We start from the raw sequence: 16836 nt of genomic DNA on the forward strand, positions 1-16836 counted from the left end.
CCTGGCCAACATGGTGAAACTCCATCTCTACTAAAAATACAAAAATTAGCTGGGTGTGGTGGTGCGTGCCTGTTTTCCCAGCTACTTAGGAGGCTGAGGCAGGAGGAGGAGAATCATCTGAACCCAGGAGGCAGGGGTTGCAGTGAACTGAGATTGCACCACTGCACTCCAGCCTGACGACAGAGTGAGATTTCATCTCAAAAAAAAAAAAAAAAAGTTCTACTTAGGGTTTTAGATTACATAAATTGGGAGGTTGGCATATAGGCAAAAGAAAGAGTCACACCTTGTTTATCAAAGTTAACAAACTTTGACAAACCAAGTGGTTTGTCAAACCACTTGGTTTACATTGTCATTCCTTGGATTTATCTCCTGGGAGTTGAATTAGAGTAAGATAGAGGCTATAAAGGCCAGTAAAATCGATGCCTTCCTTGTGCCCGAGGACCCCTGGTTCTGATAGGCTTCATTGTGAGTGAAACTGTGGAGGCTGTCTTCTGCTTTACGTGAGGGAGAAGTTGGAGGCAGGAACATCCATGACCCCAAAATTCACCTCTCTGAGGCATAAGGCAGTGACTCCTCTTTCACGAAACCATAGCGATACTAAAATATCAAGCTGTGTGTCTCTTTTCTCCACCTAAGCCTACCGTGAACACCACAGTGCTATCAATAGATGAAGCTAGAAAATATTTCTGTCTTAAAGGTGACGTGCCCCAGTAATGAAGTGAGACAGGAAAAAAATCCATAGTGTTCACAGAATTAGAAAGCAGACTGACAGTAGTCTATGAATTCCAAAATTAGAAGTGGCCTGAGGGGTCTTTATTTCTCCAGGCCTTCATCTGATGTCCCAGGTTGTTTGGCAGAGTCCCTGTGTATCTTCTTTTTTTATAACCTAATTTTATCTTTCAAATAATATAAATGCTATTCTTGTTTCTAAAGGCCAAGTTACTTTCCCAGAGGCAGCCAGTAGCCTGGAACAGTCAAATCATTGAATTGATCTTATATTTAAGCAGAATTAAGCTATTTGCATATTTCAAGATTTTAAGATTATTTCGAGAAAACAAACCAGAATAAATATAGTCTCTTCAAAGATTGTGAGGAAAGCCATTATTTGAAATGGTCCTAGTAATTAAAAGCTATAGTATCACTGATTAGAAATGAAGTAAATGAAGGGACAAGAGTCTGTTTGAATAGCCTCACCCATACCTCACCCCTCAACTGTCTTCCTGGTGTTTCGCTCTCTAAGTAACAAGTCTTCAAACTGTTATTGAGTGATATGAGTTGATTCTGATAGGCAGTCATGTTTTACATTTAATTTCTCTTGTTTTTCTTTATTTGATATTAATAAAGTCTTGTTCAACAAACTGTGGAGCATAATTCTTATCTTTTTTACTTAATTGTTTTAAATATTGAGAAAACAATTAATGTAATAAGCAGTCATTGAATACTTGCCACATAAAAGGGATGATGTGAGGGCTATGAGAACTAGAAGAATGTATAAATAAATGGTACTACAATTGAGCACAGAAAAGCAAGGATGCCAAAGTCAGAAAACCACAATTTAAATTTTAGCTACAATTCCTCGTAATAGCTCTGTGACCTTGACAAGTTACTATATCCTCCTAAGTCACAGTTTTCTCTTCTGCAAATGGAGTTTAGTAATATTGACTGCCTCCTAAGATTGTCATAACAAGAGCTTAATTCACTGTTTGGCTTAGAGTAAGTGATCAACAAATATAGCTAGTTTATAATGGAAAATCCTCAAAGAAGATAAAGTACAGAAGAATTGACAGGGAGCCAAGAAAACAGAACCAGGCAGATACTGTAAAGTGGCAAAATGCAAAAATTGTAAAACTGCAGCTAAAGACAGGGCTTTTCTGGATAAGCAATTTTCTTCTTCATATTCTTCACCAGCTATACTATTAAGCTAAGCTACTGTAATTCTACCTCACATCGTGTACAAAGAGCAGAGTTTGATTCAGAATCAAGGCTCTTGCTGGTTCCTTTGAAATTTGGAGAAATATTCGTATCTTGTCTTCAAGAGAAGTAATTTTTATATGAAGCAGCTTGCTAACTCTAATCATTTGAAAAGACATTCTACCATATTAAGATTACTTCCCTTAATAGACACATGTATATCACACTGCTTGGGTGGACTGGGAGAGGCTGTGAGAATTGGCCAGCTTCTGAAGAAATGTGCTTGGTATAGAAATTTGCTGTCTTCACTATACTCCCTTCCCTGTTTCAACCTCCATAATTAACAGCAGGCATAATAGAAATGCAGAAATAGAGATTACTATTTTGTCTGTCATTTCATTCATTTCCAAAATATTGAAACTGTAACTAACTACTCAAATAAGAGTTAAAATAATATCAGTCACAACCATGCCAATCTACAATCCCTAATCAATTTACATTCTAATTGTTCATAATCGTGCTACATGAAGATAAATGTTTTCTTGACTGAATATTAACCAAATGCCCTCAAACTACAAATAGTATGCAACTGTTGTATTTTAGTAGAAAACCTATTCCATTTTCAGATTGATACAATGCAGACATTTTAAATCTTATAAACTCCTCGATCTTTGCCAAGTGCGTTCTTTTATTTGCTAGGAGGCATTTGTCCATTCCTAACCTTTTTACCTCCAGAAAATAAATGACACATGTGACTTGAAAATTGAATCGATCTTGACTGAAAAAGAAATAATAAAAATAGCTAATGTCTTTATCATCTCTGTAGCAAGCCTACAGGGCAGATACTGTTGCTGCTTCAGTTTTGCAAGATGCATTATATCTTGCTAATCCTCAATAAATATGAAAAAGTGATAATTTCACAGCTAAGAATTGACAAACTGGAACACATTTCTCATTTGAATAGACAAGATAAGCAGTTCTCACCAGTGCTGCCATCTCTGCCTTCGGGTGTGTTGTGTCCCAGGCAGGCACTGTCGGTTCATTCATAGGTCACTGCTATTTTATTTCTATTTGTCTATTTCTGGACCAGAACTCAGATTCACATCCAGACAGCTGCCTGTCTTAAAGACCATTCTGCTCTCTACCTTCTGTGACATAATTTAAAGAAATGAGTAGCCCCAATTAAACCATTGCAGGTGTAAATTTCTTGCCTGGAGAGAGAATTGAAAAATGAATGGGATTCATGAATATAAATTGGGCTCTCCTTACACTAAAGTTTTCATTTTGAAATGGTAGAGTATTCACTCCCCACATAAATCTGTATTTGCCTTAAGTGTGTTTACCATGGGAACCCCCCCCCCCAGTGTAAAGCTCGTAGCCCGTTGCTATGCATAACTGAATATTAAAGTTCACAAATCATTAGGCAGAGGAGGCCTGGAGAAGGAGATGCTGTGGCAGGGCAGCTGCATCTGGGCTGGCAGCAAAGATGAATTCTGCTCTCACAGGCTCTGCACCTTTACTAGGATGGGGCCACCCAACCTGCCCACTCTTTTTCTCTTCTTAAATATTATTTAATATTAAGGATTGCTTCTTCTTCCAACCAAGACATTCTGCTTTCTGAATGTCTTAACAGCTCTATTATTTTCCCTTCACCCAATTTTGGTTTAGAAGATGGTGTGTTAAGTGAATCTCTTATAGGCCACCTAATTTATTTTCAAACAAATGCTTCTGTGAAAGGATGGAAGGATTCAATAAGGAAATACGTAAATAATCTTCAGACGCTAAGCAACCCGCTTCTCTTTCCCCCACTTCCCTCTTTTCCTTCCCTCCTTTCCTCTCCATCTTTTTTGTTGTTGTTTGTTTACATTGTAACTATATATTCTGTGAAGATCCATTGATGCCAATTGGCCTTTCAGTGTATAAACAAATATAATCCAAAATACTAAATAGCACTCCTCTCATTTTCAACTTGTGCTTTCAATCTTCAGCCAGAAGTAAGGCCTTATTATATTCACAATTATATGGACTTGAGAATGAGTGTACATTGCCTGCTCTTTGCTATAGAACTAAATCAGAAGGAAGTCTGTTGGTTATAAGTTTTCTATGATCATCCCAAGTTATTTTCTTATGTATATAATAATTCATGCTACAAAGAGCTTGATGTGGTTTGGAATAATGTCATAATAAAATGGTAAAATAGCCACAGAATTTTTCAGGGCAATTGGATGTATGAATCACAGTGGGAGACCTAGACAATGAAAAACAATTGGAAACAATTTTCTGCAATTAATGTGAAAATAATTTTCTCTCAAGTCTCTCTGCAAATGAGAACAGAGAAGTAGAAGTAGTGAAAATGGTAATATGGGATTAATCACATTTCTTGTTCCCAGGTCTGATGGTTTTTCCTTACTGTATAAACTTCAAACACTGTAGGTATGCAGAACTCTGAGCTGATCTTGTTATTCTTAAATAGACCTGCCAAGTGTATTAAAGGAAGGTTCTGACTGTCTGCTGTGGACAGAATGTAGCTCAAGGAAATGTGGTTATTACCCTTAATTATATTCGGAATATGTGGTGTCTTTACAATAATTTAAAATAATTCAGTAAATTGAAACCACTATGAAGATAATTTAGGGTGAGTAATAAGAATGTAAAACAATGGGACACATAAGGAAGGTCAAAGGGTAGCTTTTTAGATTACACACTGGTTCCACTTGCCAATTGTAGGCATAGGGCAGACCTCTCAAATTGGCCTTTTCCCAAGCTTGCTCTCCAATTCTCCAAACTGAGGACACCTTGCTTCTATCTCATTTGATGAACTGACCCAATCTCCTAATTCAGTGACTATTTGCAAGCCAAATTTTCATAATATTTCTGAAATGAATGAAGATACATTTTGTATATCCAAGGATAGTTAAGTATTTTCTTCTATAAAGACTATGATATAATGTGGTCCTTCTTTAATATAAAGACTCTCAGAGGCAATCAATATATAGATTATTTATGAATGATGCATGTTGATTAGCTAGTTTTTAACTTTTGGTTTCAATTTTTAAAATCCGATTGTGAAAGTTAAGAAAATCTAGGATTTTAAAGATTCTTTTCTCTCAGAGAATTGTATTAAGATAGCAGTTCCACTTACTCTCAGGTGCTCTACATGGTTAATAATATGAGCTCTGGAAGGAGCTTATTATACAGCATAAAATGAATGTCTTTCATTTCTCTACCACTGTGTCATTTTCACCTAAATCATAACTTTCTTCCCAACATTTACAAGAACAATCCACAGGCTTCCTTTATAAGGATGCATTTTAAACCACTCATTGAAGTGAGGATTTAAATAACTAGAATAAATCAATTCTGGCCTACCTAAAAAATAAAAAAAGACAAATGAAGGCTAACAAACTGACCCACCCAGAAAGACATGAACAGATAAATTTTTGAATATTGTATTCTTTATTATCTATTATATGTATTAATACTTGGTCACATATTGGAGTATTTTACCAAAAAATTCTCTCAGAAGCTAGTGGTGAAACAGAAGAGAAGCATCACATGCGTCCCACTTGCTGTTGCCTTTTTATCTAAGGCAGTGTTATCATGAATTCCTCAGGGTAGCAAGTCATTTGGTTCACTAGGACATAAAAAAATAGAATTTATCCAAAGTTAATGGGCTGTTTGGTGGTCTCTATGTGTGAAATGAAATTGTCCAGGAAAAGAGGATAGTAAGGGAATGAGTCAATTTAATTTTAAAATAACTTGATAATCTGTGAATTCTCCAAATATCCTCAAAACCAAAGAAAAAGCCAAATATGAAAGGTGTAATTTATAGTAGTCAATTGGTATCAATAGAGTCTTCTGTTTTTGTGCCATGAAGAATTTATCATTGTCACATGTATTCAACAGACCATTCTGCATAACAAAAGAAATGTCAGTGAATTTTTAAAGCCATAATCTTGTTCACTCTTAGAAGTAAAAAAAAGAGAAAATGCATTCTTAGGGAATAAACATCTGATAACACATTCTGAATGTGGAGATTGAGATGTCTGAAGGCTGCCTTTTGAACCAGTACTTTTACCCCATGAAACATCACTGTGTTCTTTCTGCACAACCAGTTCAAAAGATCTCTTTTCTTCACAGGTTACCAGCCAGTCTTGTCTGGTCAACAGGGATTCCAAGGCCTAATAGGAGTGCAGCAGCCACCTCAGAGTCAGAATGTGATGAATAACCAACAAGGAACTCCGGTGCAAAGCGTGATGGTTTCCTACCCAACAATGTCTTCTTATCAGGTGCTCATAAGCAGCTTGGAAAATTGTGGGTTATAAAGTAGAATTTGCCAAAGTGGAAGCTGTGGGTCTGTCCCTGGTTTGGGTGGCTGGCTGGGTAATGCGTGCTTGGTCCATAACTGTTGATAATTTACTTTGAATCAAGATTATAATAGAAAAGTAGAAAATGCAAAATACATGCTTCTGTCACTACTGTGGCTTTTGAATGCTCTCCTAAGTTTATTTCCATATAACTTCATATTCATGGAAGAAAATACATTAGTCTACAGTTTTATTCATAAAGACCTTTGGAAATTTTATTGCATTTTGCTTATTGGTAGAAAGTCCTCATGACAAATTCCCATTCATTTTTGTACACACCCAAATAAACTTCATTTTTCCATAACTTTAAGTTATAAGAGATTTTAATATGGCATCTCAGATTCATTTAAAGGGCATTTCTGGAGCCTAACAACTACATTCTCTGGACTAAACCCAAGTTAAGTATTTTAAAAGTGTTATGTATCCTTTTGTGATGTATATTCTAAAATACCCCAGAAGTAGAAATAAAGAGTTAGTGAAATGGTATAATAATTAAATTTAACTGTACCAGGTGCTTCTGACCCTGAAGGACCTATTCTAGGGCCCCTACCCTACTATTCGGATTCACATTGCATCAACTTCTACCTCCACCTCCACAATAAGTGTTCTCTAAAGTTGCAGGTTGAGAGTATAGTAGGTGCCCAGGACAAAAGCCCTTTTCACTGTGGAGGACTCCAGGCCACTTTGCATAAATCAGAAAGGGAACATGGCTTTTCAAACTGAGAGAAACCCAAAGTGGAAGATCTAGACTATAGTTTCTAGAGGTCATTGAGAGAGAAGGGAAGGAAACTCAGAACTAACACCTTCTCGGCATCTACTGCATTCCAGGCAGTGTGCCAGGCACTGTACACCATCCCTCCAATCCTTTCAGTGGTACTTTGAAGCATGTATGTCATTATCGCAATGGACTAGGGAATTAGAGAGGTTAAGTGACTTTCCTAATGTGCAACAGCCGATAAATGGCAGAGCTGGAATTGATGACCTGTTAGGTCTAACTCAAAAGTTTGAATATTTTTCATGACACCATGTTGTTTATTGTACAGACCAAAATAGTCTCTTCATACAGGGTTCTTGCTTGTGTCTTTTTACAGGTGCCAATGACCCAGGGTTCTCAAGGACTGCCCCAGCAGTCATACCAACAGCCAATCATGCTACCTAACCAGGCAGGTCAAGGGTCACTCCCAGCCACTGGAATGCCTGTTTACTGTAATGTCACACCGCCCACCCCTCAGAACAACCTTAGGCTGATTGGCCCACACTGCCCCTCCAGCACTGTCCCAGTGATGTCAGCTAGCTGCAGAACAAACTGTGCAAGTATGAGCAATGCTGGTTGGCAGGTCAAATTCTGAGAGCTCTGGCTGTGGTACATTTCTTCAGATATTTCTCATGGCCTTTGATGGAAGAGGAACGAGGTGGGAAAACTGGCTGAGGACTTAAGTATTCACTCAACACTCAAATGATTGCTGCTGGTATTCTGTAAAAAATAAACAAAGACTAATATACACGTTAGCTGGTTAATGGTGCATATTTCTGTCATGTCTGCTAGGTATGCCTTTATAGCTTAGCTAGTGACATGAATTCATCAAGGTAAGATTTTCTCCTACCACTGAATACCACTGTGTAGATTATAATATCCCTAATTTGGATTAGTTTTGTACTTTGTGTTGAGTTTGTGATGCTAAAAGTATTTAAAAATTATATACTAAATCACATTGTACCAAAGCTGTAATGGAAAAGCAAAGAAGAATTGATGAATTGAAGGAATAATTTATATACATTATAGAGTTTTCTTTTTTAATGGATATATACTGTATTGTAGTGTTTAATCAAAATAAAACTATTTGACCTTATGGAGGAAGGTCATGTTTTTACCACCAGTTTGGTTCACTATGTCTTCCAATGTGTGTTTTCTTATGTGTCACTGTATTCCCTTCAAACACTATTTCATGAATACTGCATGGAAAAGGTATTTCAGGCATTTATAAGTAAACTGCCATCACATGGGGATATGCCGTAGCAAAGACTTAACCAGCTGTAGTTTATTGTCATAATACTAAAGGGTCCTGAAAATAAGATGGCATCCATTTCATTCATTCATGGAGTTTGCAGTTTTAAAATATATACCTTCCTATTAATTATAGGACTATTAAAAGTATGTAGTTATACTTCACCAACTAGGAAAACCTGCATGTCATCATTAACAGCAGCCATATACCAAACCCTGTTCTACCTTCATGTGAGTTTCATTATGCACCTGAAAACAAGGTAATTTTGTTTAGAGGAAAATCAGAAGAGGCATGGTCTAATCCTGCCTGTTATATTGGGTCATACAATGGAAAGTGCCACTAGTATTGACAGTGAGTCAGTAATTCAAAAGTGCTAATGTTTGTCCCAGTAATTTAAAACAAAGTAAATATAGCAACGATTTAATTGCAAAGATCTAGAACATTGGCAATTCCATTTAGATGAAGCCCATGTCTACCTAATGTCTCTTTGAGAAATAACAGAGCTGTGAACTCTGAGGTTTGGCCCTCCTGGAAGATATTAATGGGGAAATAAAACCCCTGTGTTTTCACTTTGATATCACAGTACAATGACTAATAGTTTTGTATTTTATATTTTCTGTCTAAAAACCATTATTACCAATGAGAGGAATATAGGGAGTATATCTGGATAATTTCTATTGTTTTTCATATTATCACATTCTATGTTAGATTTGCTGTTTTTGTGTTGTTCAGCTGTGGGTAGAGTTAAGCAGCCGGTTAAAAACTCTATCTAGCAGATTACCATTACTTCATTCTATACTATTGTTTTCTTTTTCCTTTGAAAGGGAACTCTTACATATACTCTAATTGGCTTTATTCCTTATGAAGTCTGTTCCATTTTTTCAAATTTCAGTCTACTAGTATTTCCGTGGTCTACTCTGACCATGAAAAGTGTTATAACAAAAGGATGTTGCATTTTTTTCTTATTGAGCCATTAGCTACTCTGAAAAAAGCACTGTGTTTGCTTAATTAATACCTTCCCCTAATGGAAAGATGGGATTGGCAAATATTCTCCATTTAGCTTTCTGATGTTGGCAGTTATCCTAAATTTAAGAATCCAAATATGAGCCTGAATATTTATTTTTTCCATAAAATTTTGCAAACTTTTGACATTTTCTTTCAAGATCTTTAGAATTACTGAGGCTTCTTTTCATGGATTTGAAATATGTGGTATGTTAGTGGTAAAGACAGGGCTTTACACCTAAAGAAATTTCATTTGACCACTTTTCTCCAAAGATGTAGCAGTATCTCATGTTTAGACATTTGATATTTATTGTATAAATCCATTTGGATATTGTTGCAGGCCAAACCTTCTTTCCTACTTTCACAAAATACTCCTATACATCTGTCTTAGTCCATTTTTGTAGCTATAACAGAATACCTGAAGCTGGGTAATTTACAAAGAAACAAAGTTTATTTGGCTCAAGGTGCTGATGGCTGGAAAGTCCAAGATTGGGCAGCTGCATCTGGTGAGAGCCTCAAGCTGCTTCAACTCGTGGCATAAAGCAGGAGAGCAGCTATGTGCAAAGAGATTACATGGTGAGGAAGGAAGCAAGAAAGAGAAAACAACAAGAGTGAGAACTCACTCAACCCCACAGGAGGGCATTAACCTGTTTATGAGGGATCTGCCCCAGTGACCCAGACTTCTTTCATTAGGCCCCATCTCCCAACCCTGATACACTGGGGATCAATTTTTTTTTTTTTTTTTTTTTTTTTGAGACGGAGTTTCACTCTTGTTGGAACAATAGTGCAATGGCTGGAGTGCAATGGCACGATTTCGGATCACCACAACCTCTGCCTCCTGAGTTCAAGCAAATTCTCCTGCCTTAGCCTACTGCGTAGCTGGAATTACAGGCAAGCAACACCATGCCTGGCTAATTTTTTTGTATTTTTAGTAGAGACAGGGTTTCTCCATGTAGGTCAGGCTGATCTCGAACCCTGACCTCAGGTGATCCGCCCGCCTCAGCCACCCAAAGTGCTGGGATTACAGGCATGAGCCACCATGCCCAGCTGAGGATCAAATTTTAACATGAGTCTTTGTGGGGACAAAACACATCCAAACCATAGCATCAGCATCATGGTATTCCAAATCTTAGATTATGCTTACTGTTTTGTTGCATTAGAATTTTGGGGATGGCTGTGTAGAAAGATGGTTTTATTAGTGAAACATTTCCAAAACTTATTATCAGGAGAACCCTTAATTTTTCATTTTAGTTACTAATCTTATCACAATCACATTTTGTAAGTACAGATTATTCAGTTTATAAACATATCAAGATATAGGAAAACATATAGATATATAAATATATTGATATATTGCTATAGTTATTCCTAATAATTCTCTGTAACCCTATATGAATGTAAAAGAGAATAAGAATGACTTATGCATTCATTTTTTTCAGCAAAATTTTATTGCATACTGGATTATATTCCAATTATGTGACACCACTCAAAACAAGAGTACATATAAATTTAAAGCACTTAAATTTATCTTGTAAATGTTATCATACATTTTGTTATTGTTTGATAGTTGTAACTAAATGTTGTAACAAGAACACCAACACATTTAAGCCATAATCATGTTATTGATTTAATATAGTTCTACAGGGTATGAGGTGAGGCAGCAAAGTGTGTTATACAACATTATGGAAATGTGATTATGCAATTTATAATAAAAATATTTGGAAGACTTAGAACAGAATTGTAAATCATCATAAAAAACAAGTGCAGTATCTATGAACCAGAGCAGTTTTTCAAGAGAGAATTGAAGAATGAAGCAAATACAATCAAGGAAAAAAATGCTGCAGCAGAAATGGATTTTGAGATTTAATAAATGCATATTTAGACTCTGCTTCCACTTTTGCTAACAGCTAAAGTGCAAGGGGACACTTTCATACTCCCATTCTCCTATTACTTGTGTTCCACATTGTATTAGTCCATTCTTACACTGCTATAAAGAACTATCAGAGATTGGGTAATTTATACAGAAAACAGGTTTAATTGACTCATAGTTCTTCATGGCTGGGTAGGCCTCAGGAAACTTACAATCATGGCAGAAGGTGAAGAGAAAGCAAGGCATGTCTCACATGGTGACAGGAGAGAGCGAGTGAGGGGGAACTGTCACACACTTTTAAACTGTCAGATTTCATGAGAACCCACTAACTATCATGAGAACAGCGTGGGGAAAACCAAATCCATGATCCAATCACCTCCCACCAGTTGTTCCCCCAACACATGGGGATTACAATTAGAGGTGAGATTTGGGTGGGGACACAACCAAACCCTATCACATATATACAGGTACAAACAGTGGACAAAGCTGCAGGCCTACCTCTTACCTGTGCCTTGGCACTCACATCACAGCACCTTGATCATTTATAAATAAAAAATAAAGCATTAGAAATACTTAACCCTCAAGGTGTTATTAAAACAGATCTTTTGGGTTTTGAAGTCAAGTAATATCTTACATATAAGCGTAAGCATTTTATATAAATATTAAATGAAGAAATTTTTAAAAATTCCATGGAAGACTGTTTCCTTGGAATATGTATAGTTATATGAAACAGACTGTTGCAAGGACCATCATAATTGAGAAACAAGGTAAAACAAGGTTAAACAATCTTTCCAAAAGCTACCAAATTTTTGGAAACCTTTAATTTATCACTTTATGTTATAAATTTTTAAGAAGAAGGCATAATTTGCATAGTTTCTCCAACATATTTGAACACAGTATCTTTTGTTCACAGAATATATCAAAAGACTAATATTGCAAGAACCATTTGTTTTTTTAATTGTGTTAGAGAATCCTAAAACAAGAGCACAAATAGATCTTTTAATTCCATAGAAACAGTGTTCTGTATCAAAATGTAATATCGCAACCCTACTTCCAACGGTGGCATATTTTGGTAACTGCTGTAGTGTGAACTATTGAACTATTTCTTCTGTGAATATGTGAATCTGGAAGGTCGTGCCATAGTGCCAGACTTTCTGGATCTTTATTTAATTCTTAATGTTGAAGGGCTTGATATCTATATTTATATCTTCAATTATGGTTATAGTCATATAGATATACTTGTCTCTACTGATCTCTTACACCTTTATGTGATGGTAAAAGAGAACAAGAGTGATTACGCATTCATTTATTCAGCAAGTTTTTATTTCACACTTACTAATTTCAAGACCTCGAGCCACAGTCTATGGAGCTCCTACCTTTAAGAAGCTTATGAATTTTTGAAATACATTATATAAGTATATAAATAAATAAAAATATAGGAAATTAACTATAGGTCTCATGTGAAAAATGTTGTAAAAATGTCTTAGAGAAAGAAACGATGGCTTCTGGCTGTGGTTTTATGAAGCTTTTTTCGTTGATTCTATTGGGTAGATGAAATTTGAACACACAGAGATAGGATGGGTGGGTTATAACCCCAACCAAGATAAATGCCTGCATGGAAAAGAAAGAAACATGGGAAAGTATGCAGTATAATTTAGGTTGCTTAGAGTAGGAAGTGGACAACTAGAACAAAAAGAGGAGGCGTACAGGGAAATTCATAATGGGCCTGATTGGCATGACCTTAAACGCCAGGCACAGAGTTAACAGGCACCCACTGACTCCTGCAGACTTTTTATTACAAGATGATATGACCTCAGCATGGTTTATAAAGAAGTATAGGTCTCAAAAAGTAGGATAGATTACACTTGAAAGTCCTCTTCTTTCAGAAAGTGGAGATGAATGCAATAACTAAAATTTGCCACTGAGCTACAGCTACCATTAGCATTGTTGGGAAAATTCAAAAATGATTTCTAGCTCCAGACTCTTAACACTGAGCAGTTCTATTGGATGGTTGGATGCACAGCAATACTTTAGAGATATATGTCTCACTTTTCCCTCTTGGACACGACCTTCTGCATCAGGGCACATAAGTGCCCTGTCTTAAGCTGCATCACAAGGCATAGTCACTATAATCTGTCAGGGAAAAACAAATAGAGACTAAGCTGGAATTGGAAGCAGCATTGGAAGGGCTGCCACGTCTCCATCACAATATATTCAGTATCAATGCGCAATATGCAGTGAAATCTAATATCAGCTCCCTATTCCCCCTTGTATAAAAAAATGGTGACAGTACTTTTTCATTATGGCTCAGAATCTTTTTTTCTGGACTCTTCTGGATGCCATTTCTTCCACACAAGATTAGAAATCTTTGCTTCTTCCCATGTTATTCCGTCCACCTTTTACTAAGAAAGGTTGTTCTCTTTAGAGTTTTAGCATTATTTTCTAGTTTTCTGCTTTAGTTTTTGTTTCAAGTTCAAATCTTTATCGCCTGATTTCAGCGGGGTTTTGCAACCTCCAATCTTTTCCACAAAAATATTTGCCACTGTTTTGTGTCATCAGTGGCAAAAGCTTTCACTCGTTGAGATGGGTCTTCTGCTTTTCCCAATAATGTGTACCTTGTAGGAATGAGAGGCAGCTGATACTCTTCTTCTGTAGAGGAAAATCACTACCTTATTGATATCTTAACAGAAAACTGATACTTCTGCTGGGCTTGATGGTGCTTCCTCTACGACAATTTTAAACACCTCCCTGACAACAGAAGCTCAGGGAATACTTTGACATTTGTGTTTGTTATTTGTTTTGTTTTGTTTTAGTGCTTTATTCCATTTTACCCTCAGTGTTGGAATGGGAGAGAGAAGAGGTCAGATACAGCAAACAGAAGGAGATATAAATCTGAATAGGAATGAGGCTCAATCTGAATTTGATGGATAGTCAATGAACAAATTCAGCAAGTATTCATGAAGATGTGTGGGCAGATGACCCACAGGCCCAGTCCAATTTGTCTAGATAGCATCCTACTGGGGAAGAACTCAACTTTTTAAATACTCCAGGCTTCTCACCTTTAGTGTCTGGCGTATATAGATGAGAGGGCATGTAGGGATTAGGGATGGGGAGGAGACCAGGGAGGAAGAAGGTAAGGCATATATGTATAAAGGTCCTGGAATTAAAAGTAGGGAAGTTTATTGTGAAGCACTGAATCATGTTTCTAGCTAAAAGATCCAGAGCCTCCATCAGAATAGCCTAATCAAATAGATCTGATGGTTAAATGTAGGTGATACTTATGGCCATATCACTCACCCTGTATTCCCAAGGTTTTTATTGCACTAATAGTTTGAAACCACCAACGTTTGTGTTATCATGATGCTACCATAAGACTCTCTACCCCCTTGCAGTTCTATTTTTTAACATGATATTTGCAGTTGTTTCTCCCATGTTATTGAGAATGTCAGTCAGTAGGCACCTCTGTCTCTGCAAATGTATCTCTCCCCTTTGTGTAAAAGGTTAGTGAACCTCAACTAGTACAAGGTTCACATTTTTTGAAGAAATATCAGTGTGTTTGCCTTTCCATTAGAGGGTCACTTAGAGAAACTCTATGTACATAATGCATTCTTGGTCACTTGCCTCAGTCCCATTAATTATTTCTAAGCTAGTGGTGTCATGGGATCCCTACAGTGTAGCTCCTCCAGCTGGAAGTTTCTGTGGCTGTTGCCACCTTTGCCCAAGTTTTGCTTGGGCCTGCTGGGCTTATTCTGCCCACTCAGCCTGTCAGGCTGCACTTGGCTTATGCTACCAGCCCAGATGCCACACTGCCAAGGGTGTGGAGTGGCAAGGGGTGTGTGAATGAGAGAGCATGGGATCCAGCCATTGTGCACACGGTGGCACACCAGTTGCTGTGGAAGGGTAGGCAGCTCCAGGCACCAGCATAGGCATCAGCTCTGTGCAAGGCTGTGGTTTGGCCAGGTGTAACACAAGCAGCTTCCACTGCGGGCAGTGGGGAATGCATTGGTGCCTGGAAGCTTGGAGACACCAGGAACCACAGAGCCCCAAAGGGGGTGTCACACCCTGGCTCAAGGAGCCCTTAGGTCTGGCCTCCCTGAAAGGCCAGAGCTCTTCTCTCCTTGTCACTTGCAATGTGGCAAGCACAGGCAGCAGGGGTGGGGAGTGTTGGGCATGTTTCAGCCCTGTTTGCGTTACATACATGTCTTTCAGTTCCACCATGCAGCAGGTGTTGAGATCTTCTCCCATGTCAGGGAAGAATGAGGTATGCAGACAACTAGAGGGTGAGCAAGGTGGAGAGGTACTTTATTGAGCACCTCAATATGGCCCTCAGGAGACTCAGAGTGGGTAGCTCCTTTCCACAGGCAGATCATCCCAATGTCTGCAGCCCTCAGTGGAGAGGAGACCCAGAGTGGGTAGCTCCTATCTGTAGGCAGGCCGCCTGACTCTACCTGAGTCTGACTGAGTCCGGGGGTTTTTATGGGGTTCAGAAGGGAGGAAGTCTGTGTTAATTGGTCCATGGGTGGCCACAGGCAGGCCCAGTAAAAGAACCATAAGTTCTCACTTGGAGCCACGACTCCACTGGGAACATGGGGGACAGCCTGGCAGGGATGCCGGTGTTTGCAGCCATGGCTGGGTGGCTGCAGCTGTGCCCAGGAGGATGGGGCTCCCATCCCACAAACTCAGAAGGCTTAGGTGGTGATCCCACAATCTCCATGGAGCATGCAGCCCTGGTGGCACCTTCCCTGCTGCAGCTGCTATCTTCACAGCTACCGCTACAGACGGGCTGCTGCTGCGATCCGTGGAAATTTCAGAAACAGGAAAATCACCTGCTTTCTCAAAAAACAGGATGCTCATCTGTCATTTTCAAGTGTTTTAAATTTTTGATTCAGAAGAATAAAGCTACATTTTCAAATGAAATGTGCAAGCCAATTTCATCCTTTTGAAAGAGAAAGGAATTAGTTAAGGTGCTTGATAGTAATGTAACAGAGAGCAATGGCCTGAGACTGAAAAAAGTAGCAATTTAAATTGGACATTAAGAACATTTCACTTAAAGCAAGGCCAATTATACAGTGAAATAACTTCCTAAGGGAGAAACAGTGAGATGCCATTAAAAGAGTTGTTAAAAGGAGCATAGATAAAAAACACTTGCAGCTGAATCTGCTGAAAGATCATTTTATGATTTATTGCCTTACTATGCCTATATGTCTTTCTCACTGGAGGTTTACCTGGCTTGGTTAGCTTCCTTTACATGCTGGCAAGACTCATATTGTACCAGAGGACTAGGATGTCTGTATTCCATTTTTCTTTACGCAAAATGTAAAGCTCTAAATGAATTTGGTGAAAAAGGCAAGTGGAATGTAGGGAGCTAGTGTTGTGAAAAATCTACATTGTGTTAGTGCCCTAGGGTTATTTTTGGCATACACATGCATACGCACACACAGACACATATATACACACAAACACACATGTATGTCTATTTAATGTCTAATTCTGTTGAGTATTTATCTATATATTATTAAATTTTATTTAAACTTTCTTCAAGAAATTAATTGATGGGTTTTTTTCAAATTGGTGGCTCTTCATCAGTCTGTATTCCTGGGCTTGGGGACGCATACATAATAAGGATATGATGTGGATTCCTCCACACTGCCATATTGCTATACCTACAACATGGGATATA

The 16836-nt window shown here is 37.9% G+C and overlaps 1 protein-coding gene across 39 annotated transcripts in view; it reads left to right on the plus strand.

The window, feature by feature from the left end:
* Positions 1–8149, plus strand: part of ARPP21 (cAMP regulated phosphoprotein 21) — a 157197-nt gene extending 149048 nt beyond the window's left edge. For all 39 annotated transcript variants that reach the window (XM_008951585.5, XM_057301661.2, XM_057301677.2 and 36 more), the window contains 2 exons: positions 6052–6200; positions 7370–8149. In XM_008951585.5, coding sequence (XP_008949833.1) covers positions 6052–6200; positions 7370–7627 — 407 coding nt within the window. In that variant the 3' untranslated portion in view covers positions 7628–8149. The remainder of the gene's footprint in view (positions 1–6051; positions 6201–7369) is intronic.
* Positions 8150–16836: the final 8687 nt, after the last annotated feature.

The sequence above is a fragment of the Pan paniscus genome, chromosome 2 (genome assembly GCF_029289425.2).
Source record: "Pan paniscus chromosome 2, NHGRI_mPanPan1-v2.0_pri, whole genome shotgun sequence".
Taxonomy (NCBI): domain Eukaryota; kingdom Metazoa; phylum Chordata; class Mammalia; order Primates; family Hominidae; genus Pan; species Pan paniscus.